A 23,012-nucleotide genomic window follows, 5' to 3' on the forward strand; every position below is an offset into this window, starting at 1 on the left:
TAACGAGATCCTGTTCCTATTAATATTTTATTTTCAAACACGGGTATAAACATATAGTACAAACTATTTCGAGAATAGAACGATATGAATGCGTACAAATAAATAATCACAGTTAAAATAAGAAATGGCAATAAAAGATGACACCAACTAAAATGTATCTCCTTAATGTTTCAACAAAAAATATCATGCAACGAATGAAAGTTGTTATTCGTTGATAGTCAGTTTGCAAAATTTTAATACAAAGTATTGTATACACTATAGTACTGTTCATTGTAATATATAATATACTTGACTTGTAAGTGCATTATTCTCACTTTTTATTTGTTATAATGCCACGTGTCAGTTTCAACTTTTCATCTATTAATCATTTAATCTAAATACGGCATGCTATTATTTGCTCACAAAAATATTAGGACTCTGAAAATAAGTACAGTAGCATGCATCTATATAAAATATCATTGTTCACATTTTTTAAAATGATACTATTTAAGTAAGATACTAATCACTGACTTGATAATATAACCGGAGTTCGTACAGAAATAAAATATAAACGCGTATATCTCTAATTAAAGCTGCAATTTGCCTCCCTATGAGATTATATCATACGATCTTGGACCTTAATATATTAACAGTATTACTATACAGAATAACCGCTTTCGTTGGGTAGATATTTTTGGAAATGTTCACTCAGTATGCATACTATGAGCTGAAATTAGTTAAGTCTTTCAAACGATCTCCTACAAATGATAAAATATAGAAATATATAATGTATTATTTTTATTATCTTCTAAAATTACATAAAAAAATATATTTTTTATTAAATAAATATTACAAAAGAACTTACCTAAAGTCTTTTTTTTTGTATGACTCTTTTTGGTTTGTGCATTCTTGTCAGCCGCTTTAAGATATTCAGCCACTCTTTGATGAAATAATTTCATGTCATCCTTCTCTTTTGGCAATATTCCTTCCATTCTCGAAATATTGTCTTGGACGAACTGATTGAACATCGTGGTCTCCACAAACCATTCAAGAAAATATTTAAAACATTTCGATGAAACGGCATTTACGAAAGATTCTTTCTACAACAAATTTGTAACACATCATTAGAATTTAATAATTCTAAGCGCGTAATAGTTCGTTAACTTTCGTTAACTTAATGTGAATCAACAATATTGCAATCGAGATTAAAAATGTTTCAAAAGCTACCTGCGCTGTGCGAGCTGTTCGGAAGTATTGCATTATCTACTATAGAAATCAAGTTGATATGATAACTTGAGTTGGTGCAACTGTCCTGAATAACCGTGTATACAGAGTTGTACTACCGAAGTACATGTTGTATCTTTGCTTCATACAAATATATTTATTTTTTGTTTTAAATACGTTAATAAACATACCATGAATACTAGTTTTCCATTCTCTTGTGCAACTATATGAGAACCGAAGTGCGAACACGATTCCACAAACACCCTTAAAAATGCTTCAGACACAAGAAAGTTCTTAATTCCTTCACCCGTCTTTGTTGTGCTGGACACCACGTGAAGAGCTGATCTTAAGCCTTTTTGAAATCTACTTGGTAATATCGATGATTCGTCCCCAACAGCAAACGTTATTTTAGAGGTGTCTAGATCGACTACAATGCCCTGTGAAAACGTAATAAGACCAACATAAATACAAGTAAAAAAGGCAATAGAAATATAAACATTTTAATTTTGATGATTCTTTATCTTGCAAATCGGTTACTTACATTTTCGAAAGTAGTAATCTCAATTCCATCACCATTTTTCGATTTCAAAATACCAATGACAAATGGCAGTGGTGCTTGCAAAATTTCTGGAAGTCCAGGAATATCAGGAAGAACGGGTATAAAGGTGTGTGGCCAAGTGAAAGGGTATAGTAAACTCTGTAATGCTTCTACACAAGATGACAATTTGCTGAAAAATTCAAGGATATTCATTTTTCTTAAATTTAAGTATAGAATTCTTGCAAAAACTAACCTTAATTTGTTGCATGTTAGAACGACTTTACGCTCTAGTAACAAGCTCCCAAATAGAACGATTAATACCTTGACAGAGAGAGCATCAAACAACTGACTCATGTCTCTTTCCTCTAATCTGTGGTCACCTGGTCGTGTTATGAATGTTTCCTTCACATCTAAATCAGTGAATGCATCTATAATTTTATCGATTTCTGATCTTTCTGCCCTCAACAAAACTGAGCTTATGTCAACAGCTGGTGGTGCAGTATTGTAACTCTCTCCATTGGAATTTGTAAACTTTGTTTCAACATCATTGTTATTGTTACTTAGCCCATTTTCTCTTAAAGAAGGTACAACAAGTACTTCAGCTTCATCCCATTTTATTGTGATTCCATGTCCAGGTAAAGGCATGGGACTGTTATAGAGCTCCTCTATGAAACTCCGTCTTTGTCTATCTGGGAATCCATGTCTTATATCCAATTCGTGTAATATTTTGTAATAGAAGCCACTTGCTCTTGTATTTGTGATGAGACAATATGCTAGTGGTAATATTGGACCACCTTCCGGCTTGACACGGTAGCAATATCCATAGCGCCGATTACCTTTTTCATCGGTAAGAACTAATGAGTAGGCTTGATTTTGATCTGAGTCTGATGGAGGCCAATCAGAGGCATCTGGGAAACAAAAGTTCTCTATCCATGCTGGTGTATTTACCTACGAAAAATATATATAATATTGTAAAAAGTATGATTTTGATTATGTATTAATGTTATCAATTAAATTATTACATAGCACTTACATAAATGGGATATTTATCTTTGATGTAAGGCTTTCTGGTACTGAGGTTTAATTCAACAAGTAAGCACACTTCGAAGAGTTTGTCTCGTCTATCAGTAACTGAACCTTCTCTTTTCTCCGAATACTTGGAGGATACATTTCGTACATAGTGCTTCCTCTTTTCTGTCAAGCTACGGTGAAGGTCATCCTTTGCAGATCGTGGAATATTTTCTCGTTCCTTAAATAATTTTAGCTTTTCATTGAACGTTAAAAGCTCATCTGTCAGTGAGAGAGTTGATGCAACAGAATCTGTATCCGATGATGTATTTGAGTCTGTTGGAGTTTCCGCACCAGCCATTACAGGCTCTCCAAAAGCTTGATCAAGGAGTTGTTCTATCTGAAGAAGCAAAACCAAATAATTATTTCGAAGATATAATATACTTTGCTAGTGAACATAAATGAAGGACAAATAACAAAAGAATTAGTGAATAAGAAATTGTGCGAAGCAATAAAGAATAGACATTAATAAAATCTTCCTAAGATGTTCTGTTAATCGAGTATGAATGAAGAATTAAAAAGAAGAGGACTATTTTAATACACCTTACTACAGATAAGCTTACTAAGATAAACCACATTTCATTATTATACATGTGGCATTCTAATAAACGTATAGTTTTTTATGTTTTAAACCTCTAACACTCTAAAGTAATTTATACAAATGATACATCTATAACTAATAAAATTGTACCTTACATGCACTACACCATAACTCGATTGGCAAACAACATAAAATGTAGTAAAACTTAATACATGGCAAAATATTAATGAGAACAATATAAATACAAAATCAAGTATTTACATAATTTCAGGAAACGATAATAAACTTCATTATATGTATTATTCTATGTATTTGCTGTCATCACGTTCTAGAATCTGATGTTTGACATATTTCTCTGTAACTATAGTTGTGCATTAAATTTGAATTTATGCATACCGATATTCCACTGAGTCAAACTTTGCTACAAAACCTTAAATAATTACTGTGACGTCACATAATATCTCTACCGTAGCAATAGATTGAACGTCAGTCATCGGACACGGAAACTGAATAAATTTCTACATTGTCGTACAACACAGTCACCACATACGAGTAGCATATTTGTACATTTCCAAAGGAGTTATAGCACACGAGAGATCCAGGAGGAAGTTCGTGCGATGAGTATCTTACAAAAAGAAATACTGAACCAATACGTGGGACTTTCCTGAGAAGCCATGTGAGTCACACGTTACGGTATCACGGACAGTTTCCTGTTTATTGTACCTTTTTTTCGAAAAAATATAGACCGATTTAATGGAATATCGTTTTAGATGTAATAAATTGTAAATTTTGTATTAGCTTATTGCCGTTGCCGCAGATATTTATTATAAACGTAGCATTTTTTATCAATAGTATTTGAACTTGATATTTAATAGTTAACAATGTCCTGTTATGTTACCTATTTCTAATGTAAATTCTCACTACGTTTCTCGGATTATTTATTATTTATTTTAAGTTTTATACTTATAACATTTGATTAATTGACTATATTACTGACTATCGATACAAATTAATACAATTCTAATGAAACCGAAAACGTTTCGTTTTGCACTGAATATTTTATCTATGCTTAGTACACATTTGCAACAAAATACCTACTACGTGATAAATAAAACAAATATTTTACATTTAACCCAGAGAAAATTTCCAAGAGATAAGGACAAATTAATCTTGCTAGATATAATTGACCCTTGGCTACTCAACATTACTGCAACTTTAACACTCGCGTGAATACCTAAAAAAACCCCAGATGTTTCATTTTTCACGCTATTAGCATGATTATTTTTCGGTAGTTATTTATTATTTAACAAACAAATTAAATCTCCAGGACATATATATAAACAACAAGATTTCCCAATGCAAAATAATATTTTTGCATTGATCATCAATATATTGCATTAACAAAAGCAGGTTTTTACAATCCCCATGCGAGTCTAGTATTACGAAAGGTGACGCGACTGCTGACGGGTTAAGACATAAAAACGAAACATTATTTATATCTTGCCATTGTTCATTTTATCTTTATATCTTCATTATGCACTATTTACAGTCGCAGTAATAATGATATAAGTACGTACAGAATTGACGATAGAAATTAGTCACCCGCTAAAAATGATTGGACTGGAATAAACGCAATGTATAACTTGAACTAAAATTTATTTAAGTTTCATTAAGCTTAAAGATGAAACTCTTAAAATTTCTTCAAAAATTTAATTAACTAATCAAAGTACATTTATAATTTTGTTAAATAAAAAGAATTATATTATTCATATTCTGAAGAAATAAACTATTGCTACTCATGACAAAGAAGCTGCAGAAAAAGAAAGACCAAAAGGCATAAGGACACTTTAAAAAGAATAGACAACAGGAACAATATACTAGTGCAAAAAGTCAGTAACAACAATTTTTTATACGAAATTGATAATAAAATAAGAAAAGAATGTAGTTTTCTCTGAGGAATCAAAAAAAGAAGAAAAAAGCGAAATGCTTTCACCGTTAATGCATCGATCTCATAAAGAGACAATGTAAAGAGCTTTATTTAATATCCAAACACCAGAACCATCGTGCGAATCATCAATAGACTCTATAGAAGAAAAAAAGTTTTTATCTACGTAAGTCGATCCCTCAGATTGAGTAAAAGCGTGAACATTAAAAAATCACCTTGGCCTTATCAAATTTCGTTGGAGGCGGTTCCATCAGGTCGATAAATCTTGGGAGTGACGTTTTAGTATCAGTCATTTTTGGTTGATATTTCGAACTGCCAATTTCATTTTCTATCTCACTATTCTTGCGCGCCAGAAGCAACGATTGAATTGGGGTATACTGCGAAAAATGCAACAATCATTTTAATTGACAATTACTTTTACTAATTCATCTTTCGCAATATGATCACCCGTGACTTCATTGTTATATATTTAGGTGCTTATACCGCCGATAATAAATCTTTTCAGTCATGAACATTGTAAAACACTCGAACTTTACAATGTACATTACATTTATCGCAATCTTCAACTACCACATTCATAGAGAAGGAATATTTAAAAGCAATCATTGAAAAAAATCGTAACCAATGTGTCGAATCGTTGCATACGTCAAAAAATTGGATATCGAAAAGTTATTTATTTCTTAGCTATTCCTTTTAAAACTTCTTTATCACTAAAATCAAGCGAGATTCACAGAAAATTATAAAATAGTCATAGATATATGAAATTGAATTGATTGCTAATGTATTCTCAATTGTATGCACGTTTGCGTTTATATAATTATACAAAAAAAATACTCTCTAATGCCATAGCTTTCCTCGCAATCCAATCCTTCATACCTATGGCCAAATTAACATGGACTGAAATAAAACCTGTATAGCCAACCAGAGAATATTGAATTTAAAGAAACCAAAGGACTGGAGCATCTGTATTTTTGCATAAGCACAAACTTACGTAAATTGAAAAAAACTTTCGAATTCCATGAATTTTTCTCAGGCCAATTCTGCGTGTCCGTGACTTATTGTTAGCTTAAGAGCAGAATGAGCTGTATTTCCCAGTCACAATTATCAGAACTACGACTTTGATAAAAATTACTGAACATCGCAAATCGCTTTATGTACGCACTTCACTTTAATTTGAAATCTTTAAGAAAGTTTCTTATGTTTTTTTTATAGCACCATTTTAATTTTTCATAGATTTTTAAATAGCATTAGTCAAAAAAAAATATAGATATATTTTGTTTTCATATTTTACATTCTCTCATGTAGGAAAATATGAGTGCATATATTCCCTGCTCTATCTCATTAAAGAAAATATACTGTAAAAAAACTGTATACAATGCAGTTAAAACATTCTCGAGTATTAATTTTCTAATAGTAGATAATTTGATGTAAATTCCAAGAAGTTCTAATTTATCATAAAATTCACGATGAATTCAAATTTTAAGAAATTAAGTTTTATATAAAAATAAAAGCGAAGTATGTATGTCTGTCTGATTTCGTGAAAGAAACATTGAAATCTTTTTAAATACCGCTATCATATCAAACAGACTCTTAGTTGTCAGCACAGATAACATTCACAAATTAAATAGTAACAGCATAGATTTGTAATTCTTCTGCATAATTCTCAATCGCATTGATATCCTTCTTTTTGTCCACTAATAAATATTGATCGCGATCATATCAAAACCTTGCATTTTTTACAGCAAAACAAACAGAAATCACAATAAATGTGTGTATATATACACGATATTTTACACTGGAAGAGATATCGTTTTTCTGCAACTAGGCGCATGCAAATGCGTTACAAACAAATGTATGACGCTATACAAAATGTAAGAGACACCAGCGCCATTGTTAGAGTCGAAAAACTGTTCATCATAGAATGTCACTGATTTTAAAAATGTCACGTTTTGAGAAGATGGTCTTTAAGCATGTTTTACTCTAAGAGCTAACATCGAACTGCTTTCCAGTGGAATAGCTTCCCATGGATCAATAAGGCAAAGTAAAGTTGGCCTTCTACAGTCTGCTCTTTGCTAAAAATAGTATACGTGGAATACACGCAGGTTTCTGCCCATACTTCAATCCCACACTTTGCTCTTAAAATTCACCTTCGATTTTCATGGTCCGGAAAAATCAGAAATTTTGTTATCATTCAAACTATTATTGGACGACTTAGTCAATTTTGTTTCCCTTCGATGATAAGAAAATCATAGGTTGTTGAATTACAATTATGAATTAGGATGATAACTTTCTAAAAAGTAATGAACTAAAGTGGTTTGTGAACTAAAAATAGCATGTCTTTCATTAAAATTGATTACAGTGAAAGAACAATAATTTGAGCATGTATACTGTAGTTTGAACTTTATGAGCGACGATGAATAATCCAAAGATTTCTCACATTAGGCTAATTGGTGGTTTTATTATACATATATTTATGGCGTATGCAGTTAGAGTACTCTATCTAGAATAATAACGGTAAGCTAAGTTTTGAGAGTGAACTATAATATACAAAGTATACAATAATATTGCAGATGTTTTAACGATAGAGTAAAAAAAGATAACCTCGAAAATATTATATACTTCATTTCTGATGGATAGTTCCATCTGATTTTTTATAATATTTCAAATTTTAAATTTGTTGTATATGTTAGAAAATTATGTCCATCTTAGAAGAAACATAGGACCTATTCGCTCTTGCGGTTTTAAGAGCTCGCTGAGAGCATCGTTGTCTTTCCTTATTGAATGCATTCGACCAAGAGACACAACAATGGTCTCAGCACTGTCGGCTCATATTTAATACACCATAGTGATACTATAGATGGATAAAAATAAAAATCTTCATTTTACCTGATTAAAATAATTTTTCAATAGAAAATTAAATTTTTTTGATTAAACAAGATACACTTTTCATATTTTCTAATGTTATAATTGATTTTCCACTCACAATTGAAGGACATAATTTATTAATCTGTTTGGATTCTAGTGATTGCTTGTTTAAGATATTCGTAATAACCATTGTTATTATGTGATTTTTAATTTTCTTGTCGCGTATAATGTTGTTTTAAAATAAAGAAATTCAAAAATTGCATGATAAAAGAAATAACACAAATTAAAACCATTTCGTATAAATATCAAATACGCGAGTTTACGTATATGTAACAACTTATGTTTTGTTTATGTAGTAAATATACAAAATTATATTGTATAAGCATACCATAATATAATTTATATTACATGCACCATTCCAGTTTCATAATATACGTATATATTTTTATTATACATATATGGTGTGTCTGGCATATAGCTCCATGTACGATAAAATAATATATAATATATAATGAACGCTGTTGAAAAGGAAAAATATACTATTTTTTCCCTTACCATGTAATGTAATTCAGTTTCCTTTGTGTTGTTCGTCCTTAATGCCCCTGCCTGTTCGTTTCTTAATAAGAAATCGTGATTTTTGTGCAATAATTTTCCATATCCTGTAATATCGATACCAGAGTTGTTATCGAACGTAAACGGTTCAGCGTACACATGTTCCTCATGTTTAAATGTCGTGGGCTGGTGTTTAGTGACATCAGTGAATGTTGTTAATTCAGTAGATAATCTCTTTGAAGCAGGACTTGCCAACAACGTGTCATAAATTTCGTCGTTACTAGAGTGCAAATAAAAAGTCGAATTTTTTTGTAAACCTCCAGGTTTCGCATAAAAGTTGCCAGACCTTTCCAAGGAAGTTGATTTTCCGTCTGCCAAGTACGTTTTAAAATCAGGATTTTTTATCTGCTCATACACGGTTGAACTAGCACAATTTAATGAAGGCAAACAATCAAAAGTGAAATTCCTCCTACATGGAGAATCTGGAATTTTAGGTAATGAGCCCAACACTCTTGTATTTTGTACTTCTCGATCAGATGTAAATATTCTTTTTTCTGAATCATTTTTACCGCAAAATATATCGCTTTCAATATCGCATTCGAAATCAGTTTGCAACTTGGATCTAACGTCAGTTAATTTTTCTTTTCGTGGTACAATGACCTTTGGTCCAAGAGCTTTTTGATGTTGAATTAAAACACTTTCTAGTTTTTCTAACATTTTCTTCGAATCGCGACTTGCTCGTAATTTGGTGCTGTTTTCAGACATTGGTGTGGAACTTTGAAACTTTCTTGACGACTGAGAAATAATTTTGTTTTGGTCCAAAGACATTGTATCATTACAAATTGTAGCTGGTGAGGAACTTGGATCGTTACTTCTTACTTCTGAACTTTTATCAGCTTTTGGTTGTTGGTCATCATTTAATTTTCGTCTTTCCACAACTAAAGTTCTGTTTTCTAATAAATGAGTTTCCAGAATCATATCGTCAAATTTAGATTTATTTATGCACGTCGGACTTGTTTTAGATATGTCTGTGATAAAGGGCACAAGGTTCTCATTGTCAATATTCTTGTTTTCAGTTGCCAACTGCTTTTGCAATTGCTGGGAGGAGTTTCTTTTACCGTGTAAAAAACTAGTTGTATACCAATCAGCATCTTTCAAAGACGAATCTGTTATAGATTCATCACCGTTATTGATTTTTATGCTATGTAGAAAGCTATTAATAACGTGTTTGGTATCACTGGATAATTCAGTAGAAGTATTTCCAAATGAAGAGACTATCGTGTGATTTTCTAATTTTTCTTGTGGCTTATTAGTTTCATTGTGATTATGAAACAGAGAATGATCAAGATCAGTCGGACTGTGAGCAAAAGTTCGCGGCGGTTTCTTTGGTGGAGGACCTTTAGGTAACGGTGCTTTTAATGCCGCCTTCAAAGTATCTGTCAATTTCACACCAAACCTTTCTTCTGAATTAGTAATTGATAATGGCTCTTTTTCTGTTTCTTTAACTGAATGTGTCTCGATATTCAAACTTTCGTGCGTCTGTTTGATTTGTAACATGTTTTGCATTACATTTTCAGGTGTATTGATTTCACTTGATTCCACTCTACATAATTTAATCTTCTTTGAAGATTCATTATTCAGTGCACCCAATTTATCAAATTTTCGTCTGGACAAGTCTTCTCTGATATCTAAAATATTATTTTCATTTCTACAATGAGTTTGTGAATAACTATGGTTGCTTGTTGTATCCGCTAATACGGATTTTATTTTGGGTTTTATGACCCTTGTATATTCCACTCCATTCTTTAAGAACTTATTAGGTTGTAAATAGTTTTGCTTTTTATCATCGATAGAATTTTGCTTTGTACGAGATTCACACATTTCAGATTTCCTACAGACGTTATCCAATTCATATTGAGTACAATAATTTGGAGAAATATTTGTATGTCTTGATATAACAGTTGTACGAACAGAGTCTTTACATGGTGTTGACTTTTTGGAAAATATTTGAAGCATTTTTTTATTCATATCATCTTCAGACCACATCTCATTTAAATTGTTAATATCCTTAGGTATTTGTTTATGTTCAGAAAAAGTTTCCTGCCTAATATCGGATGTCCATTTTATATCACTAATCTCCTGAGTTTCATTACAATCAACAGTATCAATGCTAGCATCAACAGATTCGTATTTATTGGTTGCTGCATTTCTCACTTTCTTCTTTACATTGCCAATTTTTCCATATTCAGGTTTCTCTTCAAAGAGTTTAACATTCTTATCAACAATAGATACCAATTTTTCTTTTGTAGGAGAATTCAGATTTTTTGTCCTTGCTAACTTATCACCCCTAAAGGCTGGTGTACGTTTTATATTTCTACTGGGGTTAGACAATTGTCTTGAAACATTAAGTTTAAAATTTTTTTTTGTTTTAATGGGTGAAGCACTCAAAGTTCTGCGCAGCTGCTCTTTCTTGTCATCATGTGTAGATTTAAGATTGTCTTCCAGCTTTTTTTCAGGGCTTTGCTCAAACCTCTGTTTTATTATATTTACTCTATTGGTATTTTCTCGTTGAATGTAAGACATCCTGAGTCCAAACACAGATTATGAGATCGTAAAACGTCTGAACATTAAAATTATTTGATTTATCTTCAATCAATTGTAGAAAGCATTAATTCAATGCTATAAAAACACCAACTATTTTTAATTTATTGTAAGAGTTAACTATGTTGAATGAGAATTGAATGCAACTACAGTTTTTGCACCATTTTTCCTAAAGACGTAAGTACACGGTAATCAACTTTTAACCTAATAAATCAAATTTACTATTGTTCTTCTTAAATGCTTTCCGCCGTGAAAGTTACTATGCCACGTTAAGACAATTTGTACATTTCTGACAATAGTTCATTTTATAATAATAATGTACATTTCATTAAGATTCAAATTTGCTTGTATGATCTATCGTTTAATTTTATAGCCAAACGACACCTGTTGCACTTCTACTGACACATTTCAGGTTATGTATGTATTCTACTACGTTGTTATCGCATCGTAAGAAATGTGAATTTTATAGTTTGTTTCGATCAACATTTACACAGCAACGACTTTAAACTTGCAAATATGTACTTCAAGATCTACGAATGCGATTTCCATTGCAAAAATGACCACTTTCCCTCGTTTTTCTTGCAACCTGTTGACTTTCAGATATACTGTTCAAATATATATTTTTTCGCTTGACTGTCTGACAAATGGTTCTGCCAATTAAGGGAAAATATTGATGACACGTGTCTTATAATTCGTATGAATCATTCACAATAAATTCTTCATTTTATATCAAGACACAATACACCATTCACTGCATGGATAAACTTGTTTACGTTTTATGTCTAGTTATGTAATAGTATTTTTTTCCCAAATTTCACTGTCCACACATAGGCTCTTACACGACGATCACCGTAATGCTGATCTAAATTACCAGAATTATTGCAACTTTTGAAATTAAAGCTAGTATATGGCAAGCTTAGATCATTAAGAAATCACACGTTTGCTAGCTCAAGGACGACTGCACCCGTCAAATGAAATTGAATCCATGGGATGATAACTAAGGCGTTGCTATTTGCAGTGTTCGCGCTACTGGTTAAGACTCACAACGTAAATTCGATTAAAAAGGTCGTGACCGTTGAGCGTTAATGCTGAATAGTTAAAGAAGCATGTGTATAAGTGTAACGAACGGTGAATACAGTACGTTAATTGAATTTGCGATATCAATACTAACGCTCATAAAATCTTGAAGCTCCGACACAATCGACGGTTCGTTAGTAGTTCACACAGCTCGACGCCCATGGGTGCTTGAAATCCTGTTACATTTTGTTATAGGAGGGACGTCACTGACATGAGAACAAGTGTTCAGATAATCAATCTTACATCATCTAGATAAGTTATTCGATCTATTCTCATACTGATTGTATTGCCTTAATCCTCAGATAAAAAGTAATGTACCACTAAAATTCAATAGTATGGTATAATTTAAATTGTAATAAAAAAAAGAGGTATTTTAGATAAGATCGAACAAGTTTATACATGAATTATATTGAATTATATATCAAATATATCTGTCCATCATACAATATGACATTTTATTTGATCATATATGACTATATGTAGATGGTATCACATGTGGTACCATATGAAACCACACAGATCGAGTCGCAGAAAGGCAAGCGTACAGCATGAAACTAAATCATAGCAACTTTCGGCATGCCTTTCCCAGTGCAGAATAATTTTGCACTGGTTATTAATATATTGCATTAGCTCTTAATTGCACGGAGTACCAAAAATGATACCAATCATTTTGAAGTCATTACTGATACCTGAATGAAATCATCCCGTTTTTGGACCCACTTCCTTCCTTTAGTTCCTTCACTTCCTTTTTAATTCATGAATTAAATCATTCATGAATTAATTCATCGAACCTATTCAAAGGTTAAATCGACTTTTTGTATTTACTAGTCAGTATTGAAAATTATTTTTTAATATTTGACAATTTATTGGACATATTATTATGATATTAGTTTAACGCTTAAATGATATTGTACTAAAATAATGATTACACGTTTCAAAAAGAGTAATGTTTTTATTTGCAATCTCTTGACATTGTTTTTTGATATTGATATTTTTTGATATTTTTACAATAGTTTTGTTATATCTGCAGCACATAGGTACATAGAGATGAAACAATGAAAGCATGTTGTAAGTTTTGTACTTCGCCACTAAATGACTTCAAGGAGTAAAGTGTCAAAGTATTATTTTTTTTGTATTCTTTTCCAAATAGATTTTACATGTTGGTCCTATAGTTTGGTATCAAAGTATTTAAAAAAATATTAATTACTCCTTAACTAAAATAGTGAAAAACAATATATTACGAAAATGGACGTGGACATGGTTACGAGAAGATACGAATTTTTTGTTTTGTTTAAATTAATTTCTCCCAATTTGTGTAATAATGAAGATCTCATTCTCAATTATTCGAAACAATGAATAACCTTCTCTTAACCATATAGAACAAGAGTTTCAAATGCACGATTTCCCAAATTGCACGTGATTCATTAAGAAATATTTTGTATAATTCGTTTTCAAGTTTCATTTTACATATTGTGCATATTAATTTAATTTATATATTGTGTATACAATCGGTTTCCGAAAAAAAATATTTTTCCACATATTTCCATTTTATACTTTTTACGAATAACGTATCTAAATTCTACATCTCTGTCATGGATCAGTGTAGCACATACAATCCTTTTGTAATTTCGGTAATTTACAATATAAGTCTCTCTGCGTGTACTCACAATAAATATGGATACTAATTAAACAATTTCTGATTGCTACATATCAAACAATTTTGTCATTCAGTAATAATCCTATCGATAAATAACTGACATTATATGATGGATGTCGATTGGCTTCGAGATTCTCATGTTCTTTTACGACAAATGGATAATTAAAAACTATGAAAGTACGGTAATCAAGTTTTATAATATTTGGACGGAATGTTCTTTCCAGCAAATACAGAGTAACAGTTTCATGTCGATAATGTCGAAATTTCATATTGAAAGATGTAATAACTATAAAACATCGAATATACGTGATTATTATCTTATTGAATAGGAAATTAGTATTGCATTGCCGCTATGTAACTATTACTTTGTGCTTACTACTGAAATCAGTACTGAAAGATAAGTACGGCACCACGTGAATTTCTTCTGGTTGTTCTATGATACAAATCTGAAACGGATAATAATTAATAGTATCAGTTCCACGTACGTTTTACAGTATTGTTAATGTCTTCATTCTTTACCGCAATGCAAAATACTGGCTTATTTATACACAAGTTTCATGCGTTCTTAAAAGATTAATTGAATAATCTGAATATAATTGAGCAATGCAATGTATTATTTGTCAGTTATGCTGAATCGTATGTATACACACATACAAAGTATCCCATCCTTGATACTTATTCTAATTTTTAATGGTACAACAAAATTGTTACAATTTAAATATCATAAGGTATGTACTTTCGTAGTTTTTTGATAAAAACTATTTATGTTATTGTCAAGATTTATTAATATTCATTCATTTTTTATAAATATATGCGATACCGCTACGTAGATTAATAACGAAATCTATAATTGGTCTGGTAATAATTTACATATTTGAAAGATCTATAAAGTCGTATTTAAATTTGGAGTCAGTTAAAAATTAGAACACAGGATGGAATGCACTATCTACGATGCCCATTTCTTGGGCACTAAGGCAGCCTTTAGTTTATATTAGTTTATATTAAACTTGAGCATATTTGATACATAACTTCTAAACTCATTGGAATTATTTTAGTAAGACAGTCTGTATGTAATTGATATATCCTCATATCTAGGATCATAAGAGAATGTGATGCATTAAAACGATATATAAGAATTCTTATTACTGTTCTGGTTAGTTGAAAACCGTGAGAGTACTAATTTTGCCTGACAAAATTTTGCCTTTTATGTACTTTATAACCATATTCAAGTGATTGGAAACTTGTAATTAGTGGCCCAACTACTGCAAAGTGATATTTCCTTTTCCACTGGGAATTCTGTAGTTTTAAAAACGTGTACCAAATGTTTGACTGAATGTAAATAAATTAGACATGCCCGTGTATCCTATGCCTCAATATTATGATATGTAGAATATTTATCTATAGATAGTACTTCAATTGGTAAAATCTATTTTTAGGTGTCCGCAATATCCAAGTTCATGCCGTAACCATATCTCGTAAGTGTCCAATCTATTTACCTCTTCAGTGAACGATAAAGTCAAACTAGCTTACCGACAGACGCCTGGGGAATCAGTTTCTTCAATTGCCGTTACTGTGATCAACTGTTCCAAATAATTGCAATTATTACAGTTAAATAATAAAATACATAGTGCCAAAACGACGGATTGTAAATGTGCATAAAAGTGCACAGTGATTTTGAATGAAATTCTCAATAATTCGAATTTCGGTCAAGATTGGCGTAAATACATTGAAGAACTTTTATATTTTACGTATTTTACTAATTTCTAGGTAAGGTTACGTGTAAAGAAAACTTATACGATACATTATACGTGAATTAGGTGTTCAAATTATACTTGAGTATGTGAATTGGAACAGAAGTCGCGTGATGTTTGAATTTTGTAATTACTTTCTCTTCCTGTAATAGTTAGTCCGTAACCTTTCTCTAATGGTGATTACAGAACCCAAAAATCTACATCTCCAAGCAAATGAAAGTACACGTTCTGAGATTCGGCTTAAGGTATTACTACGGACCGAAAAATAATAAAATTTTCAATGTAAGATTTGAACAATCCAGCGTCAACTTTTGAACTGGTACAGTTGACTCACACACGCCCATCCCTGCATCGATAGGCGCACACTAATGTACATTGGATTGCGTAGTGTATACGTATATACACCGAATACAGTCTCAAACGCAATGTTGCCTTAACGCACTTTTGTCTAGCCGTCGTACGAGAGATTTCGTAATAAATATCGAACTTCTTTCATGTCTATTAATAAATCCTATGAGTAAAAAGTTCTGACTAAAAATCTAAAAAATTCCTAATTTTTTCCTTTGCCACATACTAGTTTTTCATCGGAATTACGCGGACGAGTCAAATGCAATAAAAAAAAACCATGCGCGTTTTATTGGCCAGGTATAGGGAATACGTGTTACGAGTCCTGACATTAACTCGGAAATACTCGAAAACTGATGAGTGAATCGTGTTAAAAATTTGTAGAGAGATGTACTGCTATACACATTAGACGTAAAACAAATTTCAGCTCGATTACGCGGTTTTGAGTTTACCGTAGTAATACCTTAATTCAAGTACTAAACTCGATCGGATAAACCATACCAGAAATAATATTAGTACAATATATATGTATATATCTTTAAAGATCCCAACAATGATTCACACGTATAAACGGTTTTACGAACGTGTGCTGTGTTGCATCGAGGATCAACATGTTTTTATCTTACAATACTGCAGAAATGGAGTACCCGCTTTATGTATTTGATAATTTGGACATATTTTGATCTGATTCAAGTACTTGTCCTTAGTACCGTCTTATTATACTTCAACCATTTCCTTGTTTTCCTCCATGTCGTTATTTAATAAAACGTAAGACTCTCTAACCACGAGCAGCCTGTGCTGTGTGCCTATAATAGAGGAACCTCTTCTAATTGTTCTTTTGCTCATTTCAATAGCTTCGTGCATAAATATCACGTCGTTGTAAGTCTTTCCGACAGCAGCGATTATTGCTATAAATCCGACTAGAATTAAACCGTAATTGATACAAGGCGCTGCCACGTCGGCAAATGTTGTTGAAAGATAAACCCATCTTCTAATAGGCGGTGTCAACTCCTCAATCCCTTCCTCCAGCCACATTATTGGAAAAACGATATCCGGGAAGTTGGCAACTACTCCAATATTTGCTTGACGCTCCACCTTCAAATTCAGTTGAACGCGAACTTTGCCTTCTACAGGTACTCCCAATTTCTAAAATATTAATTCAATAGATATTAATCCCGTGAATATTTCAGGTTACGGCTTAAAAATGTATAGAGTAATTTTCTGAAGTTATATAATTTGTTTCACGTTTTCACTGACCGGTTGTATTTTGAAATACGTTTCGTGTAATTTTGGCACTGGCTTCAAGCCACTCACTGCGTCCAAGAGGCGAGGATCTGCTTTGTAAAAATGCGGGAACGATATGTAGACTGGAGCACCTGGAAATATTTTAATGTCAAAATAATTTATTTCATCACAAGCTGTTTACGTGATTATCTGATGTTTTGCGATCAGTTGTCTGGTAACTTAAAACAAGGTAGACCGGACAATTAATCTAGTTCGCTGATTTTATTTTATTTTTTTTAAGCGTTATTACTGAAGTGGTGCCTGTATAAGCGTGCAAAAGATTATTTAAAAGAAAAAAGAAAAACCATCAGTTGCAACGGCAGAATATATTACAATTTTTACTTAAATCAATATATACTCTGCAGTGCCCGCAAAAATATAACTGCTGTACATTACATTAAATTCTGTGTCGGTAACAGATAATAAGTCAAATTGGCATAATATGGACATAATTCAAGTATAGATTGCAGAAGTTGTACATGACATTCTGGTCAAATGAAATTATCCCCGAAAAATTCGTAAACGTTGTCCAATACATCTACAGGGTTATTCAAGTCAAAGTGAGCCTGTCTATTTGAATTCTATGGTAAATCCAACATTATCATCATGTTATACCGACTAACCCTTATAGAAAAATGTATATAGTATACAGTTTGAATTTATTTTTAGCAATTCTTTAATTATGAAAGTTCAAGTACATTAGGTATTACAAGTAGGCGAAGAGTCCCGCAAGTGTCTAATTTACATATCAACAAGCAAACTTGTGTCCATTTGCTTCTTTCGAGAAAATAAAATCTTTTATAATACGACAAAACTGAAATACAGATACTTACTGTATTGGCAAGGACTTATATCCTGTAATCCTTTGAGCGGACAATCTTTCGGGTTATCCGGACAAAAGCATTCGTTATCAGGTGTCGTTGCCGATGGAGGATCGAATATAGTATCCGATGGAGTGTACAAGTCGGCCTTTATTCCAGTTTTTTCCGACGGTCCACGATATTGCAGTGGCAACACACGACAAAGATCCTTATCCCATATATGAACGATGTCTTCCCCTGTTGTATCCCGGGGCGGGAAAAACGAACCTATGTAACCAGTTATTCACTCGTAAAGACGTGTATCTCGAAATACTAGTTTTGTGTTCGGCCAACTCGTACACGAGCCGATATATTACGTAACATTGTGAATGTAAAAATATATATAACAAAGAACAATACGAGTACATGAGTATAATGATATATATATGTATATACTATTTAAAGGTAAAAGATATTTGGTTTATGGTGTTACGTAAAATTAAAGTTTTGGAAATATTGTTGATATGCATTACGTAATATCTTTATTCACTCCTTACAGCATGATATCAACATGAGATATCTGAAGTAGCACATGTACGTGCTGCAACGAATAATTTAAGTCAATTTCATGACTTACGGCATAATTTGTCGCTACGTATGAATGCTAGTGATCAATGAAACAATAGACGGTAGACTTGTTAGGTCACGAGTTGGAAATTACTTAAACGGGCTGCTGGGATTATTGAATCGTTACGCAAGTTTCCTTTGTTTTTTAAATTCATCCATGTAGCGCTTGTAAGGGGAAAATATAGGAAGTTGTAATTGTTACCTTCTGAAGCACGGATGGAATTGCAAGGTGCGTCTGGCCAATATGGCAATCGATCTAGACCATTGAGCCTATTTATGATTCCAAAATTTGTCATGCCTGTGTGACCCGTATAAATGGTTGATACCTCATTCAAAGTGCCATTTCTCTGTAAAAGATCATTTTCTCTCATTAGTTAACCTTTTTGATTACAAATTGCGTGAAATTAATATTTGGTTTTCGATCCGTAACATTGATTCATGGACATTTTGATTAACTGTGGTTATAGCCTTAATAATAGTTATGTAAAATTTGTATCACGACATACCCCAAGGAGAAGACCCATTTGACTCATAGGTCTTCGCGTTTTTGGAAAAAATCGATGCGCCAGGCTCACCAGTGGATCGTCGTAGCCAAAAACAAGCTCTTGAGCGGTGATTGGAACGAATGGTTTCATGTCCATTCCACTTAGGAATATTGAAAGACCCGCAGTTAAAAATCCTGGAAGACTTTTGCTTTGTGTTGATAAAGTCTATAAAACATAAGACAAAGGTAATATTGTATTAGACAATTTTTTAATATGATTTCAGTTTTTATATATCAGTCAGGAAGAAAGGAGAAATAGTTATGTTATTATTCAACTGTAATCATGATGGTTATGTAATGATGATGCATCTCTAGAATATATTTTCGCAATTGTATTTAGCATTTTTCGAGGGATTGATCGTGGTTAATGTTAGTAAATATTTCGCCTGTTTTATTGGCGCATTGGCATTTGGCATGTGAAGAAAATGTAAAGAGGTTCCAAATTTTAGTAGCTTGTTACGATCAAAAGAAGCGCGTAGGGTTAAAAAATATTTTGAATGAATCATCATACATTCATTCGGGCGAATGAAAAGAATTTTTGGCATAACGTAGCGTAGTCAAATTCAATTTGTGTATTTTCATTAGAATACACAAGTGCTTCGTTAGGCATTTTATTAGGTAATAAAATTGATATTAACATTTCGAGATGACATTCTGTCACATAATAATAATAATACTCATCATCGGCAATTCGTGGAAAAATTAACCTTGAAATTATATCACTATTTTAATTGGTGCTCTCATAATTTACAGCGTAATAAGTTCTGTAGAATGTTGGACTGAAGTCACTGTCCGATCTTCATAAAGACGAAGGCTATGGCATTTTTTAGAAGATTTGCAAGGTTCTTTGGCAAGATTTTTGCCCGTCCGACTGATTAAAAATACTTATTGCGAGTGGTCTTCCTACATGATATTACTACAAATGATTTTTTATTACAAATGATTTGGTTGACTTACGAGCAGAGGTATATTGGGCACCAAAACCTGCAGATTTCCATCTTTGGACATTTCTGGCACGAAGTTGAGGATTTTTTTGTGCTGATAAGTCACCGTTCCATTGTCGTGAAAAGCAATGTTCACTTTCTCCATATCTTCCCTGAAACAATTTGCAAAGAAAAAGTTATTCATAATCAATAACAAGTAAAATTTGCATTCAGCACTTAAATCGTAGAAAGGTGATATTTCATTAATTGCCTGACTTTGTGAGTTATTTAGACAATATTGTTACCCAAAAGTATTATAGTATATATAATCAGGCAATTTTATTCTATAGTATCGCATACGTAACACAGAACGTTTACGAGCAAATTGTATTAAATATTACGGGGTCATTTTCTTATCACTCGATCTAAAGGAGTCTCTTGGAGCTTCAATTTTATTCGTAGACCAACTTTATATATATTATGTGAATATTCAAAACGGAAAGTGAAGTCGATGATTTCTGACGAGGAAAATAGAATCATTCAAAAAATAATAATAATTGATACTGTGCATGTAAAATTCTTAATACAGAGGTACAAGGTTAAAGCAGCAAGGCAAATTATGTATATTGATAAGTTTACCTATTGAAAATCACGATTATACTAGCGACAATACTGCCATAATGAAGAGTCCATATGTCGACTAGTATAAGTTGATGTAATATGCTAAATAAACTTCATGCGTATGAACATTTAAAGTCCAGCAATTTAATTTCTCTTTCGTATTATTCCCAAGGCAATTATATCCGTACATCCTATAGTTATAAAATCGGCCAGTTAGCTACCCTATTTTCGAAAGTTAAATGGTTCTCTGGGACTTCATTGAGCAGCACGAAAATGAAATGTCATTACTGATCTCGTGAGATCCAGGTGAAACTTTTCAGTCTGGATGGGCGAGTTGTGAAATAAATGTGTTGCGAGATTAAAGTAAATCAAAAAGTCCGATCATGTGTATAGGCTTCGTCTTGTTCCTTCAGGGCCGTTTTTAAAAAGACTTTTTCTTTAAAGCAAAGAGTCACTCACTAATTAGGTACTGCGCAATCATTATCGTAACTACTACTAATTATCATTGAATGAGGTAAGTTTCAAGAATGCGAAGATCTCTCTCTCTCTCTCTCTTTCTTTTTCTCTTCTCTCTTTAAGTTTTGCTGTTCCTATCAGAAAATAAAACTAGTTTTAATACGATCAAGAATCAATGTTTTCTGGTGGTTTTCCAGACAGTATTGCGCACGAATGCTTAAATAACAAGTCTGACGACCCTCTAGGCTTTTGCATTTAAAGTGCATACAGGTGATGCCCCATGCAATTTATCACTAAGCGATGACCCAGTCCCATGACAGACTAATATAAATGTTCACGATGTCGCTACGATCGTCCTATTGTTGTACAATACACTCCGTTCAGGAATAAATGGTTGCGGTAACAGCAATTGCAATAAATTTTATACCTTTCCGAAAAAAGTTATTATCGATTTATACATTCACTTCTTAAGTCAATCATACGAAGCGATACATCGATTTGCAAAAAAATTGAAAAGTTGAAAATTTCCTAAATCGAGTTAAAGAGATAATCGATAAGTTCAATATAATGGTAGTTACGGGCACTCGATATCGATCGGTTAAAATACTGTAATTGACTACTGTTTAATAAACGATTAACTTTATCGTGGAAATCTACGCTTGTTATCCATTTATAGGATCCTACCATTAAAATGAGTTGGTGTATTGTAGTCAATGAATGAAATTGCTCAAACACATTGGAATTGTTCATGATTGAAATTCTTATATCACAAGCTTCAAGTGGCTAATAAAAGGTGTTCTATCTACTTGGTAATTCAACGTTCTCGTATCACTCTACATATATATATCATTTCGATATGCATTCTTACGTTAATTCGAAAACAAGCGATTACGCTGATCAATAGAAATTATAAAATTTATTTGTAAAAAATTCGACCTATCTATTTCTATTGTGTCTGAATTATAGTAACGATGAATGTCAAAGGTTCAACATTTTCATTCGACTTGTTGTAATTGTCTTTCATTCCGTCATTTCAGTACATAATCTCGACTTATACGTCAACAGGTGTTGTATGCATTGCAAGATGAATTAGTAGGTCATAAAGACTGTGGAAAATGAGGTCGTTGGTACTTCCTTCTAAAAGCCTGTGCCAATAGTCAAACTCTGTTAACCTTGTTGGTGAGTGTCTGTTCTCGATAATAGAAACCTGGTAATATGACAGGAGGAAAAGTTTCAGTTATAGATTCTTCGCTTCTAATTTTTTTGCCTTTCTTTTTATGTGGCAATTCAGACCACTGGAACAGACGAAGCATGAATTCGAAAAAAATGCTCGTTCTTCGTCCCTACATTTTACGGCGAGCGTGTTGGGTATTGAAGGAATAATACAATTTTGCGCGTGTTCATGTACCTTTACGTACTTTATGGGTGTCAGTCATTATGTACTGTAAAACGTTTATATGACGGTTGCTTATGCGTTCTTGTGGTTGGTAGCACTTTCAATGGGAATCATTGACCACAACTTAAAAACGAGTAACTGTTAACGAACGAAGTGAATTCTTTTGTTACTTTTTCAAATATTCTACACTGGCAGCTCGCTTAGTTCTATGGTGTTGA

At 32.3% G+C, this 23,012-nt stretch overlaps 2 protein-coding genes across 5 annotated transcripts in view; both read right to left on the minus strand.

Moving 5' to 3' along the window:
• Window positions 1-19: 19 nt before the first annotated feature.
• LOC107263636 lies at window positions 20-12,470 on the minus strand. Of its 2 annotated transcripts, XM_015731056.2 has the most exons (8): window positions 8,716-12,470; window positions 5,511-5,672; window positions 2,775-3,149; window positions 1,995-2,689; window positions 1,745-1,931; window positions 1,395-1,640; window positions 845-1,079; window positions 20-737 (listed from the first exon to the last, which is right to left on the minus strand). In XM_015731056.2, the coding sequence occupies exons 1-8, from the start codon at window positions 11,293-11,295 to the stop codon at window positions 700-702; spliced, it is 4,518 nt and encodes a 1,505-aa protein (XP_015586542.1). In that variant the 5' UTR covers window positions 11,296-12,470; the 3' UTR covers window positions 20-699. The 2 variants fall into 2 exon arrangements, with proteins under 2 accessions (XP_015586542.1, XP_015586543.1); XM_015731057.2 differs by lacking the exon at window positions 5,511-5,672.
• Window positions 12,471-16,653: 4,183 nt separating this feature from the next.
• The window catches only part of LOC107263641 (scavenger receptor class B member 1), a 41,291-nt gene continuing 34,932 nt past the window's right edge, over window positions 16,654-23,012 (minus strand). For all 3 annotated transcript variants that reach the window (XM_015731070.2, XM_015731069.2, XM_015731071.2), the window contains exons 5-10: window positions 20,356-20,494; window positions 19,361-19,564; window positions 19,057-19,201; window positions 18,261-18,515; window positions 17,401-17,519; window positions 16,654-17,289 (exon numbers count right to left, since the gene is read on the minus strand). In XM_015731070.2, coding sequence (XP_015586556.1) covers window positions 16,861-17,289; window positions 17,401-17,519; window positions 18,261-18,515; window positions 19,057-19,201; window positions 19,361-19,564; window positions 20,356-20,494 — 1,291 coding nt within the window. In that variant the 3' untranslated portion in view covers window positions 16,654-16,860. The remainder of the gene's footprint in view (window positions 17,290-17,400; window positions 17,520-18,260; window positions 18,516-19,056; window positions 19,202-19,360; window positions 19,565-20,355; window positions 20,495-23,012) is intronic.

This window comes from Cephus cinctus, unplaced genomic scaffold (genome assembly GCF_000341935.2).
Source record: "Cephus cinctus unplaced genomic scaffold, Ccin1 Ccin1_scaffold0160, whole genome shotgun sequence".
Classification (NCBI taxonomy): Eukaryota; Metazoa; Arthropoda; class Insecta; order Hymenoptera; family Cephidae; genus Cephus; species Cephus cinctus.